This window comes from Micromys minutus, assembly GCF_963924665.1.
Source record: "Micromys minutus genome assembly, chromosome: 1".
Classification (NCBI taxonomy): domain Eukaryota; kingdom Metazoa; phylum Chordata; class Mammalia; order Rodentia; family Muridae; genus Micromys; species Micromys minutus.
The window spans coordinates 182516161-182533799 of record NC_137969.1 but is presented as its reverse complement, the minus strand read 5'-3'; the positions used below and the strand labels follow the sequence as shown (position 1 = coordinate 182533799).

At 37.4% G+C, this 17639-nt stretch overlaps 1 protein-coding gene across 2 annotated transcripts in view; it reads right to left on the bottom strand.

The window, feature by feature from the left end:
- Positions 1 to 16245: 16245 nt before the first annotated feature.
- CRPPA (CDP-L-ribitol pyrophosphorylase A) overlaps positions 16246 to 17639 on the bottom strand; it is a gene marked incomplete at its 5' end in the record, with an annotated part of 280876 nt that continues 279482 nt past the window's right edge. For both annotated transcript variants that reach the window (XM_080936583.1, XM_080936584.1), the window contains one exon: positions 16246 to 16799. In XM_080936583.1, coding sequence (XP_080792709.1) covers positions 16695 to 16799 — 105 coding nt within the window. In that variant the 3' untranslated portion in view covers positions 16246 to 16694. The remainder of the gene's footprint in view (positions 16800 to 17639) is intronic.

Genomic DNA, 17639 nt, shown 5'->3' with positions numbered 1-17639 from the left:
CAGGATGGCTTTTCTCCTATGGATGGGTTCCTCCCGGTTATACAAAGACTGGAAATAAGAAGTTCAAACCCTAACCCTCTTTTTCATCCTGTTCATGCCCAAGGGATGAGAGAGAAGTTCCCTGGTAGTTTTTGTCCTTTTATTTTAGTCTTTCCAGACTCCATAGCAAGAAACAAGTTCTCTGCCCCTTCCTTTCTTCTTCCTCCACTCACCCTTTCCCTTTCCCGTCCCTCTCCTTCTTCTCTTCTCTTGTCTTCTCTTCTCTCTCAACCCCTTTGTCTACCATTTGTGCTATAACAACACAAACTAGGTGATACAGAAACAAAGACATCATAATGTTATTGTAAATTAATGCATGCACAGTGTCTTAGTCAGGGTTTCTATTCCTGCGCAAAACATCAGGACCAAGAAGCACGTTGGGGAGGAAAGGGTTTATTCACATTGCTGTTCATCACCAAAGAAACTTGGGACTAGAACTTGATGAGATCAGGAAGCAGGAGCTGATGCAGAGGCCATGGAGGGATGTTACTGGCTTGCTTCTTCCCCTGCCTTGCTCAGCTTACTTTCTTATAGAATCCAGAAGCACAATGGGCTGGGCCCTCCCCCAACCCCCTTGACCACTAGTTGAGACAATGCCTTACAGCTGGATCTCATGGAGGCATTTCCTCAACTGTGGCTCCTTTCTCTGTGATAACTCCAGCTTTTGTCAAGTTGACACACAAGACCAGCCAGTGCACACAGAGACACAGTATTGAGCCTTAAAAAGGAGATTGCATCATTAAACAACATGGATAAACATGGAAGACGTTGTACTAAGTATAATAACCCAAACATAGAAAAATTGCTCATCTTTATATTCTACAACTGCTTTAATTTTAGGGAAATAAGCCTGCAGACTTAAGAGTAAAATGAGATTCTTTGAGGAAGAGCCATAGATCTGAGCCTTCTTTTGTTAAAGATCAAGGGTGAGTCAACAAACCAGAAAGGGAGATTATTCTTTTCTTTTTTCTTTTTTTGTTTTTTTTGTTTTTTGTTTTTTGTTTTTTGTGGGTGGAGCAGAACTTTATTGATGGTATTCAGAAGAATAGGGAGGGTGCCCTAGGCTCCTCCTATTATTATGAGGGTCTGAGATGGAAATTGTGAGGGGGCTGAATGGAATGGGATTCCTCAGCAACTGAGGGCCTCTCTCTTGCTCTCAGTGTCCTTGCTGGGAGGTGGGTGGTTCAGGGTTCCTTACACCTTAGAGGCCATGTAGGCCATGAGGTCCACCACCCTGTTGTCATACTATTGTCATACCAGAAAATGAGCTTCACAAAGTTGTCATTGACAGCAATGCCAGCTCAGACATCAAAGGTGGAAGGAAGAGTGGGAGTTGCTGTTGAACTCACAGGAGACAACCTGGTCCTCAGTGTAGCCCAGGATGCACTTTAGTGGGCCCTCAACTACCTGCTTCACCACCTTCTTGATGTCATCATACTTGGCAGACTTCTCCAGGCAGCATGTCAGAGCCACAACAGATACACTGGGGGTAGGAACATGGAAGGCCATGCCAGTGAGTTTCCCATTCAGCTCTGGGATGACCAGTGGATGCAGGGATAATGTTCTGGGCTGCAACACAGTCATCATGGCCATCATGCCACAGCTTTCCAGAGGGGCCATCCACAGTCTTCAGAGTGGTAGTGATGGCATAAACTGTGGTCATGAGCCCTTCCATGATGCCAAAGTTGTCATAGATGACCTTAGCCAGGGGGGCTAAGCAGTTTGTGGTGCAAGATGCATTGCTGACAATCTTGAGAAAGTTGTCATATTTCTCATGGTTCACACTCATCACAAACATGCAGGCTTCAGCCGAAGGGGCGGAGATATTGACCCTTTTGGCCCCACTCTTTAAGTGGGCCCTGGCCTTCTCTGTGGTGGTGAAAATACCAGTAGATTCCACGACATACTCAGCACCAGCATCACCCCATTTGATATTAGCATGATCTCGCTCCTGGAAGATGTGATGGGCTTCCCAATGACGACAAGATACCCACTCTCAGCCTTGACTGTGCCATTGAATTTGCCATGGGTAGAGTCACACTGGAACATGTAGACCATGTAGTTGAGGTCAATAAAGGGGTCGTTGATGGCAACAATCTCCACTTTTCCAGATTCTGAGCAGAAGGCAGCCCTGGTAACCAGGTGCCCAATACGGCCAAATCCGATCACACCAACCTTCACCATCTTGTCTAAGGGATGAGGCTGGTACTGCACGAGAAGATGGGGCTGTCTATGGAACAGGAGCAGAGCATGGAAGATGCTTCTTTTGCTAGTTCATTTCCTTATGATTTCAACAGTTCAATGTGTTGTACTTAGTAATATAAATGCCAGATTTAATAGAGGTGTGTTGGTTATTTTATTATAATATTGTTATTTTAAAACTTATGCAATAAGTTGAGAAATATTTCAACCAATTTTGTTGTCATATTTGCACTTTAAAATAAAAAGAATTATAGATAAGAGAGAGAAAATGATATGGACAACTAATTAGCACTGAAGAGGTTAGTAGTTTTGTTCACAGGCCGATCACAGAAAGAAAAAAGCTCGGTCATTTTCTACATAAAATGGTTTTTATAACTATAATTGATTTAAATATTCTCTGTAGAATGTTACAACTTATTGATGTACATAGCTGAAACTATTAATAACTTGAGTAAAGTTACAGCTAGGATTCCTGGACTTTATAAGGCACATACTGAGGATTGGTTCCTTCAGAAGACAAGACACATGAATGCCTGGCCCAGGGCGCTCATCTGACTTCTACACTTTCTGAAATAATGTAGTTCCATCACCTTCTCACACTTACCTGATCATCAGTGTCTTCTTTAGTGATTCCACAAAGGAAATAGAAGAGCTAATGGAAATATTTTAAAAGCATCATTGTGTGTGCAGATCAACAAAGCAGTTCAGTGCAAGTATTTATCTGAAATTACTTTCATATACCCTTAACTTTACTTGTTTATAAATACTCTCTATTTTGTTGTATGATCTCTCACAGTTAATTCTTAGTTCCTCCACAACAAAGCAACTACATTTCCTTCACAACCTTTCATTTAGTTATCTCAAAAACCTATCTTTCTGACCAAGGTAGCCTTCAACCTCTGCCACTACTGACAACTTTCCTAAAAACACTGGAGAAACTCTGGACAAAATCACCTATGCTGTTTTAGAAGTATGATTATGTGTTAATTTTCAATTTACACAGTATACACTAAGACTATGGAAATAATAAAAACAAGAAGGCCCATGACTGATACCTTGAAACTATTATTAGCTCTTTATATCATATATCCCACTGCAGTCCTTCAAGACTATATCATATATTATTCTCTATTTATTTTGGAGCATCTATAAATTAAACCCAGAACTTTGGGCCTGCTAGGCCAGTGCTCTCATACTGAGCTACACAGTCTAGAGTCCCACCAGAAGACCACGCTTCACAACTGTCACATATGTACCAAACACCTAGGTTTGTCTCTTTCTGTTTGCCCCCCCCCACCCTACCCCCCCCCCCTGTGCTCTCTGTTTGCTGGTTTAGTCTCTGTGGGCTGCTATGGGCCCAGGTCTGCAACTTGATATGCTAGAAAGGGTTGATATCCATGAGAGGCATCTCCTTTTTTGTGGAGATTGGGAGGATGGGGAGATAGTGGAAGGGGCATTGAGAGAAAGGGTCAGGGAGGAGAAGAGGGAAGGGAAGATGCAATTATGATATAAAGTAAATAAAAATTTTCAAGTTGAAAAAGGAGTAACAATTCAACATGTGTAAACAACTAATATCAAAAACAATGTATAAAAAAGAGAAAAGAGTAAATATAAAACAACTCAAGAAGAAAAAAATGACTACGTGACTATTAGGATTTCAGCTTCAACATTTAAACCAACAAATGTCATGCATTTTCCAAATTTTTCTAAAATGAAGACATTATTTCTCAGGTTGAAATTGTACGTATCAAAAGGAAAACAACCTTTATTCCTAGATAGCTACAGTTTTGTAATAAAAGTTCACACCTTTCAAATGTAGGTTATTTAAGAAATTGATTTAATATTTTTCAAGATTTATTCTGTATACAATGTTCTGACTGCAAGCCAGAAGAGGTGCCAGATCTCATTACAGATGGTTGTGAGCCATCATATGGTTGCTGGGAATTGAACTCAGGGCCTTTGGAAGAGCAGGCGGTGTTCTTAACCTCTGAGTGGAGTCACGTCTCCAGTCCTTGATTTAATGCTCTAATATAAATAAAACAGAATAAATTTGTAGACTCAGAACATATGGAACATTTCCAGTATGTAGACTCTAGTGAGTTTTCTAAGCATCATCAAGCTAATAGCTACAGAGCTATGTCATTCTACAAGTAGTATACATAGCAATACTCATGTGTTTGAGACAGAAGAGACATCGATTAAGATGTCAGATTAGCCAATGTTCATTCATTTATCCATTAGATTTTTATGATTTTTACATTTTTCATAGAGTCCTGTAGGTAAATTTTTGTTATCAAATCATACATAAAATTATGTTTCGAAGGAAGTTTGAAGTTGAAGAGATGGCTCAAATCAAAAGGTTCTTGCCATGCAAGCAGGAAGACCTGAGTTTCATCCTAACTGCCTTATATAAAATTGGAAATGGCAGTGTGGACCTGTAATATCAGCATTGGGGACATAAAACATAAAAATAGGTGTCCCCTGCCCATTCAAATAGCCAAATTAGTGAGCTCCAGGTCAGTGAGCAACCTTACCTGAAAATAAATGTGGGGAGTGATTACCAAATAAAGTATTTGTAAATTTCTGGCTTTCATACACTCATGTGCGCATGCACACACACACAAACACACACACACACACACACACACACACACACAAACACACACATATGTACAATTTTTTTATATAAAATTGAAGTAAGAGAAAACAGTGTCTTTGTGATTTTCACAGTATGATTATTCTGGTGATTAATTGCTGAACCACTCATAATAATCAAATGCTGAATATAATTTCTTTAAAAAAATCAATGATGCAGGACACAAGTCCACTTTGCCTACCTCTGACTCAAAAAAGTCTGTGTGAGCCACGTGCAAATGTGTGCATGTCAGTAGACATATACACATTTACTTTCCCTGCTAAACAGACCTTCTGCTCCAAGCCAAACCCAGAAGCAATTTCTTCCACCAGATGGAGCTTTGTTTCCATTAAAACATTAGACATAGGAAATGAATTTGAACAGTTTAAGTATTTAATCACCTTAGGAAAAATCTAAAGAAACAAGGTTTTCTTCAACAGACTACTTGTTTTAAAAACCTATTACAATATAAGTACAATGATAATGTAAGATTTCTTGATAAGAGCCCTCACAAATCATTTCGTGACTCCATTCAATTCTTTCCCCTTCCTTCATCTAATATTGTCAAATGTAGGGAGTGAAGAAAACCCAGAGTGAAGGAATACCTATGTTAATATGTGTTGTTGACTAGGCATGACCATGTCAAAGACCCCATAGCCTCGGGCTCAGAGGGATGACAAAGCCTTCTTCAAGGACCTGAGTATTAGTGTCACAATGTACTCAGAAAATGTCTACTACAGACACCATCCCTTAGATATTTACGGCCTGAAGACCTCCAAACCCAGCTTCCTGCCCATCTATTTGTGTATCTGTTTGCCTGTTCTTCATTCTCTCATAGCCCCAGTCAAGTCTGCCTTGGAAGCCATTCATGGATATGGCCATCAAACAATCATTTAAGTGTCTTCACTTTCACAAACATGTAGAGACCTTTCTATGCACTAAGTAACTAGAGACATAAGATTAAAGTCCATGTTCTAGACACTCGGGTAGACCAGAAGTCTGCCCTAGAAGGAGCAATACATTTTATCAAACCCTTCCCTTAACAGGTGAGCTGCTATTCTTAGAACAGCCTAAAAAGTAAAAATATCCAAATAAATGTCTCCTGTTAATGCCAGGTTGACACTCTATATCATACACAAAAACATGTACTCTCCATTAAATTAAATGAAACATAGTACAGATAGCATGGACTACCGGAGATTCAGCCAAATGAACAACTTACTTTAACTGCATTTGGATAAACCAAATACATAGTCAGCAATGGCCTGATTCAGCATGTTATGTGATAATGCAGTGCTCACTATATAGCAAAGCAGACAAAGGCCCTATAGAGCAGACAGGTACAAGCCAACACTGTTTATGTTTATCCTTAAAAGTATGGGTGAAAATACAAATCAAGCAGTCTCACTTTTCACATAAACTGTTTGAGCACTAAAAATGGCAGAAGATCGGGGAAGCTATTATGTCTGTCACAGAGGACTAGTGTGATAGCCTAGGAAGGCTAGTCATTGAAGAAAAATGAGACAGGGGGGTGTGTTCCCAGAACATTTTTAAACTTGATGGAAGAAAATGTCATGATCCTTGATAGTTAGTAATGAAGTCTAGTCAGGAATCTGAAGGATGATCTCTTGTACCAATTCATAAGACCCAGAATCTTTATATATCCTTAATGTAACAGGAGCTTGAGGAATGCCTGAAATATTCATTTATTTAGGACTAGGGCTTGAAATGGATACATTTAAAACTATGAATAAAAACCATAATATCACATATGTCCCAATGGCTTCTTAAAAATCTCAAGGTTCATAGAATATCTCACTAACAAAGGCTCAAAATTCTGCAAGCATTTACTTAACAAAAGGTAAAGGTTAATATTGAAATTGTGGGTATTATTACTAAGTTGTAATTACATTTTTTAAGGACTTAGCTGGTTATTGTTACTTTCAACTAAACCTACAGTGACTGGATAACTAAAGATTAATACTTAGTTTTGTTTAATTGCATTTCAAACGTAAGGGAGGTTATGACGATATGGAAGAAGAACATTTCAGTACAGCATGGCATCACTAGGTAGAGATATTCGTTAATGCTATAGGAATATTACAGAAGTCTAGATGCTTCCATTGGAAAGATCAAGAAAGGAGATAAGTAGAAATCCCAGCTAATCCTAAATACCAGCTCTAGAGAGAGCAATCTACATTTCCTGAAACAAAAGGCAGTTCCTCTGGATTATCTCCAATAGTGACAGCCCCACACCGGGTTTTATAATATTCTGATTTTTTTCCCCCACATTTTGAATTTGCCTTTATGGGAATAAAATTTCTTTTATTCTAATGTAAATGTTATGTAAGCACTGGAGTTCTTTTAAAAAGGGTTTATTATTTTTACTTGTGGAGTGTGTGTGTTTGTGTGTGTGACATGTATGTAGGTTTTTATAGAGGCCAGAAGAGGATGCTGGATACCCTGAAGCTGGAGATAAATATCATTGTGAGTCTTCGGATGTGGGTGCTGGGACTCAAACTTTGGTCCTCTGGAGTAAAAGAAAATGCTCTTAACAAGTGAGCTATCTCACCTCCCTTGGACTAGAGAACTTGACTCAGTAAATAGTAAGACATCTTAAAAATCCAGAGACATAACTGTGACTAATGACTGCCATCTTATCTAGTCCACTGACAAATAAGAATCAAAACAAAAATACACACTAAAATATTACTAAGTTGATCCCAAATCCTTATCCACAGTATATAATTATTGTCCTTAACATTAGGTTTCAACACTGAGTAACTAAACACATATAGGAAGTCCACACAAACACAGGCTTTAGGTTCCTGTTGTGTTACTACTCTCCAGCTGTGTGGGCTCAGCATCATGGCTTGGCCTCTGCAGGCCCCAGTCATGTATGTGCTGAGTATATGCTCAGAAAATTATTATAAAAGAACCAGATTGTCTCCAAGGTAGTCTTACCATATAGAGGGCACTGAGACTTTTATTAAAAAAAAAAAAAAAGATAGCCCTTATATATTTTATCATGTTTCTTTCTATGTAAAGTATAATCTTAAATTTACTTATGCATTGTGAACTTATCCCAGTTAGATATTTTTAAAATATATATTGAAAATGTTACAAGTTGATTATGACAAACCCTTAAAAAAATCTAGCCTTCTGGAAAGATGGCTCAATGGTTAAGAGTACTGGTTGTTCTTCCAAAGGTCCTGAGTTCAAATCTCAGAAACCACATGCTGACTCACAACCATCTGTAATGATATCCAGTGCCCTCTTCTGGTGTCTGAAGACAGCTACAGTGTACTTATATATGATAAATAAATAAATCTTTGAAAAAATCTAGCCCTTGGAAAAATATGAATATTTACTACTTTTTTTCTGCTAAAATTGTGGGCAAAGCCTTTTTTTAAAGAAAGATGGACATGGTTGCATCAGGCATTCAAATATTTTAGAATCACAAGTGTTCTGGTGGTGAGCTATGCAGTCAGGCCTAGTAAAGAGACAGGCTGACTCCATGACAGACTTCAAATTGGCCGTCTAGGAGATTATGCCTAAAAACTGGGTGAGTCCAGGCAAGCAGTTACTTGGAAAAACAAAACAAAACAAACAAACAAATAAACAAATAGGATTCTGGCAGATATTTAAAACCTAAAAGCTGCCCAGTCACCCAACCCGAAACAATGACACTGGGTCAGCAAGTTTCCAGACTTCCTCAGGAATGGAATGCCCTTAGAGATGGAATAAGAGAGAGGTCACCTACCCCAAAATTCTGTAATGTGCTTTAAATCTACCTGTGAGCTCATCTGATGGTCTGTCCGTTTTGGAATAAGTGATTCCTTCATGCTGGTCTTCTGCAGAATGTAACACTCATTGCTTTTGCATATGATTTGAGTCTGTTGTATCATTCTTTAGTGAACATCCGACCCTTACAGTATGACAACCAATCTACACCAGCTCATCTTTGATGACAGTATGAATCTCTTCCAATAAGAAAGATTGAGATGAATGTCAAGGAGGGTCTAACCTATAACTCCATCCTCTGCATCAGATCAGAGCATCTAAGAGAGATTTCTGAAAACAAACCTGGATCTTCTTGTGGGATGCACAGATCCAATTAAGAGAGAAGGTGGCAAGAGACCACAGGAGGGCTTTCCTATGAGAAAAAAAGGCAATAATTTGGTAGTTTATTATAACTTATTATGGAAGGGTATGTACTGAAGCACTTATAGACCATGTGTCTAAGTGCTGGAGAGGATACTATAAATGGTGTTATTTTTCTGAAGAAGGAATGTTAATTTACATTATAGTAATTTAGTTTAAAAATAATAAAAATAGAAGTGCAATTTCATTTTTAATCATAGAATAGTTAAAAGGCCCATATTTAAAAGTTAAGCAATAATCTTGTTAAAAGTGTCCAATTGGCAGTGTCAATGGCATTGCTTGTCTCTCCCATCATGCCTTTCAACTTAAATGCTGAGAATGGTAATTTCAAGACAAATAGGAGTCTAAAAACCGGAAAATATTCATTCTCTCAATAGTCCTTTACTGAATTCACTGTTCCGTGCAGCCACAGAGAGATGATAATTCATTTTTAACAATGAAAATTACACATTATACATTTTAGTAGACTGGGAGTATAAACTAGAGCTTCAGAAACTTTTTTTCTGATATGAAATTAAAAGGAAATCAAACTAAAAATTTGCTTAGCAAAACACATAGGTTTGGCAATGTGTGGTGATCTATATAACTGCATAATTAACCCAAAACCTTTAATATTTACTAAGATTCCAACCACAGCTTTCTCTGGCAATGATAACATGCATGCTGAACTTGTCTTTAGTTTCTGGTTTATGGCAGTACCTATGGCTCTTCCCACTGGAATCCTCAAAATTTAATTTGTTTACATAATTTGGCTCCTTTCCAGACTTATGTGAACAGTAAGTGATCCAAAAAACAAACAGGAAGAAATGTCTTTGAATAGAATTCTTTTACCATAAAGTCATGCATACCTCCATTCAGCAAAGCCAACAACTGAATTCCTGAAGTGGGCAGTTCAACAATAGTTTTCTTTCTTTTCTTTCTTTTTTTTTTTTCTTTTTTAAACTCAGGTGGGATTAAAAAAAATGAATTTCTATTTAAATGGGAAAAGAAAGGGGAACCACAAGCTTCACAGGGGTCTTAAAAACACACACAGGATGGGGGTTATTCAAACTATTGAAAGTCAGTAACAGATTAATAACAAAAACCTAAAAGGGAATTAATTATCCACTTTGACTAAAAAACTTATGTGTAACAGAATTAAGGAGTTGGGTGTAAAACACAGATAAGGAAAAATACCGGATTGTACCAATAAGACAACCAATTTCAAGAGCACATTTTTACTGTATGCAGTGCAACAATAGTGTAACAGATAGATCCAAATAGCAGAGCTCCAGAAACTCTCTCCATCAGCCTGGGAGACACAATGACTGCTCCTGTTCTACTAAGCAGGCAGCAGTGGTTCGATACAGAATGGCAGAGATACCAGATGGCTCGCTAAGGTTGCCTTTTGGATGCTTCTGCCTCTAAGCTCAACTAGTGCCACAAAATGGAAAATAAGAGACTGTATCCAGATAAAGTTTAGGATTATGAATGTAATTTTTAAACCCCAATTTAAGAACATATATTCCTATTTTTGATGCAATTTGCTAAAACCTGTCTTTGTGTAGTTTCGAGAATCCGGGACGATCATAGGTCTTCCACCTCTGCATCTGCCTTTTCACAATTGTCATCTCACCAGGTTGCTCAAGACAGACTTAACAGAAAGCCTGCAAGGATTACTAAGGTTAAAATGGAAGAGAAAACTGCATTATACAAGCCAGGCCTCTTCAGTGCAGCTAAGCAGAGCCAGATGTTTTAACAACTGTTCAGATTATTTGGTAGCATCCTCATTAAGAAGAGCAATAATTTACATAATTCATCTGTGCCAAGCAGACATTTATAAAATCAAAGGATGCAACCTTTCCCATGGGAAGGGATGAACAGTCTGCTTCCAATGTGTCCCTGCTCTCCATACTGCTCCCCACTTACTGCAAACATTTCCCATGAGAGCAAACATTGAGGAGCATATATGATTGAGAGTTGCAAAGGGAAGACAATCTACTTTCTCATTCCCAAGTTATTTTCTAGAACTACTTCTTCAGTTAGAAAATATTTTTGTTATTAACAAAAAGGAGGCTTAACTTTGAGAGCTTTAAGTTAAAAAGTATATTTTAAAATATTACATCCCATTGTGGTTAGAAATTAACAAGTTATTAAACAGTTAAATATATTTTATTATCATTTCTCCCAGTTTCTTTTGGTGATTGTGAATTAGTCACTTAAATCATGCCTTGGTTTCCTTATCCTATAAATAGCGAGGAGTAGCATTTTATGTACCTCACACATACAATTATTATGAAGAATTATACCATAAAATATGATGGATATATAAAGCATTAAGATCATTTCTTCAAACATAGTAATTATTCAATAAGTGTTAGCTATTTTTATTTTTTGTGTCACATAATTTTAGCTCAATATCATTTTATATCTAAGAGAAGGCTTTATCTGATTTGATAAAACTTTAAATAGTCAGGTCTACTTATGGCCTTACAAAACTACTGACTATGGAGTTGGGCTTAGAATTTCCCAGCACTTTGGAACCATTGCTCTGACCAAAAAGTATCCTATAAGCATTCTAAGTAAGCAAATATGTCTCTTCCAGAAAATTTCTAGACTTACAAAGGCAAAAAAAAATCACCTATTGCTTCAGACCCCCCCCACGCCTTGCTTTTGTCACTAGTTGTCATGCAATGAAAAACCCCAAACTCAATATTAGCAAAATCACTGAGTAGTTATTTAGTTCAATGTCTGTAGAAGGTCAAATGAACAGAGCTGTTGGCATCTGCTGGACTTTTCATTAACGGAGAATGAGCTGGAAGTCAGCTGACTCAGGCTTCTGTCACCATCTTGGGGTCAGAAGGCTAGATTGGTTCTGGACATCTCCCAGGAAGAAAACTCCCCCCCCCCAGTGTAACTCTGTATGTGTATGAATTTGTGTATGTGCACTTGTGTTTATGCATGTGTATAGGTCAACATCGGATGTTTTGCCATCTCTTGCTCCAGGATACTCTTTTGGGACAAAATTTCTTCTCATTGAACTTGGAGCTGAGCAATTTGGTATGAGGAGACAAGTTGCCCATCTTCTCTCCAGTGCTTGGGCTGCAGATGACACTGATGCTGCTCTTGGCTGCTATGTGGATCCTGGAGATTGAAGTTAGGTACTAAGGCTTTCACCAGGAGCATGCTATCAACTGAGATGTACTACTCTCGGCCAATCCTTGGCCTCTCTTCCCAAAGGATTCCATGGGACATTGTCACTGTAAACTCACTTTATTGGTCAAAGCAGGTCACATGACTCTCGATCGTAAACACAAAGACATGCTCCTCCAAAGGAAGTGAAAATTATTTTTGAACAAAAAATACAACTCATCGTAAAGATAAAGAAACCAAAATATCCTTTTCGCCTCTGCTTATGAATAGTTTTACCTCCTTGAAAGCTACTGAAACTACCAAACCTTCCAAGATAGAGCAATAAAAGTGAAAGTTAGGATTGCACAATTTTAAAGTGTTCTTGGAGTAATAAGAGACCTAGAATTTTAATTCTGTTTACACTGCTGATTCACTTGTTAGTATTCTTGTACTAAATATAAATGAAGATGACATTAGATTTCAAACTATCAAAGTTACGTAGCAATATTGAGACATATATGATTTTATAAAAAGAATATAAAATAGTCTGTTCCTTTTACTTTTCATTTCTAAAATGAGAACACATTTTTCAGTTTGAAATAAACCTGTATAAAAATACAAACCACATTAAACTATCTATGCAGCAGTACTGGTCCACTGAGTTTAAACTATCTTAATAGTGAATTAATCAACATTTACATTTACGGTTCATTTTCAAGATGAACATTGAAAATAAGTTCAGTCCTTTTTCTAAATAGTTTTCTTAATGTTTTAATTAAAATGCTATATAATTAGTTTCACCATAATAACTGAAATTTACATATTTAATATGATGTTTTGTTATTTAAACTTCATAAAGTGATTACTATAATTAAAATATCCTGGAATAAAATCTATAGTGATGACAAATTCTCATGAAAAATGAACTTTCCTATTAAACAGTGCAGAATGGCTGAGATGACTACACAGGCCTTTATAGAATTAAAGATCTGCCTTTTTTCTGCAGATGGTACAGAGAGGGGGAAACCTTGATGGGTTCAGTACTGAGTGATTGGGTGCTCTTGGCACAGTACTGGTGTTCCCAAGTATCCTATGTTCAGATCCCTGGGAATATGGCACCCAGCATAGCCTCAGAAGGACAGAAAGACCTCCCTCTGGTCCATGTGTGAATGTTGACAGTGGGTGCAGATAATATCTTCCATGGCTTTCTCTAACTGTGTTTAATAGCCTGAAGACCATTCCCTAACTGTGGTGATTAGAATCGGAATGGACCCCCATAGGGCTCATATATTTGACTACTAATCACATTATTAGGTTTGTTCATTCAGGGTAGATGAGACCTTGTTAGAGAAAATGTCTCACTGGGGCTGGACTTTAAGTTTTAAAATGTTCGAGCCAGGCCCAGTCTCCAGTCTTTCTCTCTTGGCTCCTTCTCTAGACTCTTGTCTTCCTATGTGTTACCATACTTCTCACCATGATAAAAATAAACTAATCCTGTGAACCTGTAAGCAAGCTCCAAGTCAAACTTTCCTTCATCAGAGTTGCTGTGGTCATAGTGTCTCTTCACAGCAATAGAAACCCTAAGACACCTACAGACATTGTTCCTACCATGATTAGCTAAATCTGCTTCAGCTGAATATAATGACCCTTGCCTCCTTGTGTTTCCGAATACAATTCTGCCTTCTTGTTCAGTTGTATAAAATAACCCTGCTTCCCTGCTCAGCTCCATAGAGTAAACTCTAAACATTCAGAGTTTCTCATCAATCTAAGATGCCAGACCATCCATCCCAGCCTCTCTGTGTATTCCATTATCTTGGTTTGTAGGTCTTGTCTTCATTTCCTTTGTTCAACAATCAGTTCCATCCCTGGAGCTGTGATGAACATGGCAACAAGTCACCTCTTTTTTTTTCTTGGATAGTTTATGTATTTACATTTCAAATGTTATCTCCTTTCCTCCCTCTTCCCTCCTCCTGGTTCTTGGAAGATGCTCCCACTCCCACCCACAGAATCCCATCTAGGCATTCCAATACACTAGGGAAACAAGCCATCACAGAACAAATGGCTTCTCTTCCTATTGATGCCAGACTCCAGTGGAGGAGTTAGAGACAGGCCTGAAGGAGCTGAAGGGGATTGCAACCAATATGTTGCCTCTTAAATGAAGCATTTTAATGTAAAATGTACCTTATTACTCTTTGCCAATATAAGCCATTGTCCCTACTGTTCAGCTTTTATTTTAGTTTTAAAATAAATCACCTTAAATCTTTTCTAACTAAAGCAGTATGAATTTTAAAGTATAAATATTTCCAAAACTTTTCTACATCTAGAAGTGATTTCACCATAATCGCAATTTTCAAAGACTTTGGAAAATAAAGTCAGAATTGACAGGTTATTAAAGTAATCAAATTTAGGAAAATGGTAATAAAAATGTAAAGTCTCTTTCTCCGAATGGTCTTTTAACAAAGAATTTTAAATAGAATACTTTTCCCTTATCTTTCTGTCACTAGGTCTCTCCATTCTTCACTGTGCTAAGGCTGGAAGTCGGTGGGATTTTGTTCGAGCCAGAGCCAGAGATGTGCTCAGCTCCTGCCTTCTCTGTGTCTCTCCGTTCTTCAGAGTTCAATCCAAGATCGTCTCTACCTCCAGCCTCTTCTCTAGATATCCTTGTCAGGAGTTGCAGCTACATTAAGGATATGAGCTGCAACTGTCCAGTTTTCCTAAGGAAGCCCTGTCTCTTCTTACATTGCAGCTCTGCAACCTTGAGCAATTTAAGATCTCCAAGTCTTGATTTCTTCACGTGAACAGTGCTGGATGGAGGATTCCTTCTGCATCCTCAATGTGTGAATGTCTGCCCTCTCTAATACTCTGCACTAAATAAAAATCTATGCTGACCTATCTAGCACTCTAGAGAGCAATCTTTCTAATGTGTAGATGTGCTAATTTGTGGCATGTTATGAGCCACTCACACTCCTGCTAAGCCTTGCTAACAATGTCCTTGTGACCAATGAGCTCTTTCAAAGTCTTCAGATTTTACCAGGTGTTCACAGGCAGAGTACAGACTCCTCTGGGGGCCTTCCACACACAGCTGGCCACATCAACAGGGACATAGACATTCTAGCCAAAATCCACACATTTCTCACATATTTTCACCTTTGTGAATTTGAGTTAACTGATTTACATTTACATATAGGCCAAAAAAGGGATAAGCTGGCTAATTTATAACTGAGTGTACAATCAATAAACCCATTACACTTAGGAAGAACTGCAGTAATAAACCCTTGCCCCTATTCTACCCCTTTTATTTAAACATAAAATATAAACTCTAATACAAAATTAGTACTTAAAAATCTCCTCTACCATTCAGATGTAGCACATTAAGTTTGATTGCATATTGAAACTCAAAAATATAGAAAAAATTTATTTAACATGTTGCAGGAAACATTTCCGAAAGTAGACATATTTATTGACAATTCAGAGTAAACATACTCCATGCAGCTTTATAATTTCTTTATCCAGTGTAAGTTCTAGAATGTTATGATTTAATATATTTCAATAAAAAGTATACATGAAATCAAAGGTATTTTCACAAATGTATGTATATATAATTATTAAGTACAGCATAAAGGACAATATTATATATGTCCAATAAAACTTAAAAAGAATGAAATCTTGATTTAAAATTGCCACCATTCCTACATCAAGATTAACTAACTCCACAGAACTGGCTCCTTGCTTTTAAGAAGACCATAGGCACAGATGGACTGAATGAAGCAAGTCAACCTTGATGAAGCTCTCCAGACATTTCTGAAACTAACCAAGAAGAAGTAGAGACACTTTAAAATAATGTCAGCATAACATCTCATAAACTAAAGAAAAGATACAATTTAAAAACTAATAAAAGAGTGGATCTCAGTCTCTTTAGAGATCTCTAAAGCTCAAGAACACATGAGACAAGGAGGAGAAAAACTGGAGACATCCCCTTTCCAAATTCCCCTTTCTGACCAATATTTACCAGCATGTTTTTCTTTTTTCTCTATGATGTTGCTCTAACTACACTAGGAAAACACTTGCCTACTAAGCCAAGTTTCCAGCTCCCCTCCTTTTTATAAGGTGCAGTGATTCTAAAACAAGGCAAAAAGATACATTATCACATAGTAAAATAATGTATTCATTAGCTCTGCTCTAATGTGACGAATATATTAATTACAATAGAGTTAACATAAGAGCCAGGCTGTCTAAACTTGAATCCCTGATGAAACGGCTCACCTTATCATTTCAATTGGACTTGCTGCAGTAGTGCACAGATTCTTTACACAAAAGCAGCATTTTCTATTTGTTTATCCTTTTCTGTTTGGAGCCATTTTTATTTGACACATAATTTTATGGCCACAAACATTAACCCTTTTTCACAACCTAAACATCACATCCAATAATAAAACATCAATCACATTATATGCACAATCTGGAGACATCGAGGTGGGGAGGCAGGATGGGGGTCTTAGGGAAGTATCTTTGGAAGTTTATAGATGACCGTTGTCTCTGTTCTTCATGCCACCAGGAGCTGCCCAATGAGTGCAGAGTTTCTTTCTTTAACCAAGGCAGCAATGATGGCTGCACTTTGTTCTAAACTCTCTTGGAGCTTCTGCTCATCCTGAAAATAAAAGACAGAAAAATGATACACATGCCAACGTTTGCATACGTATGCATCCTCTCTCTAAAAAACACACTCAGTGAATGCAAGAAGTAACGCCTTGCTACTCAATGTTATCAGAGGCTCTAAAATATGCAAAAGCACATATTCCTCTTCAGTTACAATCCCTGCCAGGACTATTACTTGTTTTGTTAAATTGTTCACTGCATAGCATCACAAGATTTTCTTTTTTACTTAAAACTCTATTCTCTTGTAAAATAATAAAAAATCTAACACATATTTGAGAGTATAAAGCTGACTCATTTCCCTTGGTCAGACTTATAGTGTGGCAAAGGTAGAAACTGAGCTGAAAAGGGAAACAAAAGGCCTCAACTGCAAACACTGGGCAGACAGATATTAACTGTTTAGAAGACCCATTTGAGAATGATAGATGTGATGGTTATTCTTGGTTGTTAATTTGACTACATCTGAAGTTAACCAAAATACAAATGCCTGGGTATACATATCTGTGAGAGATTTTTTTTTTCTCCTTAATTAAATCATTTGAAATGAGAAGACTCACTTCCTTTTTTATTCTTACAACTTTATTTAAAGTAGAGAGATACATGTAAAGATTTTTAAAAGCATTTTGGCAATTCTTTTAGAGGTTTGATGTCATGCATTGAAATCCCACTAGTTACCATAAGCATAAAGTACATGTAGAACAGAATGTAACATGGAAACATTCAGAGTTTTCTTGGTGTGTATAGATTAAACATAATGATCTTTGAATACCAAAAATTGCCACAGGCTATATTCCTAGCTCTTGGATTATTAATGATTTAAGGTCTAGGTGTACCA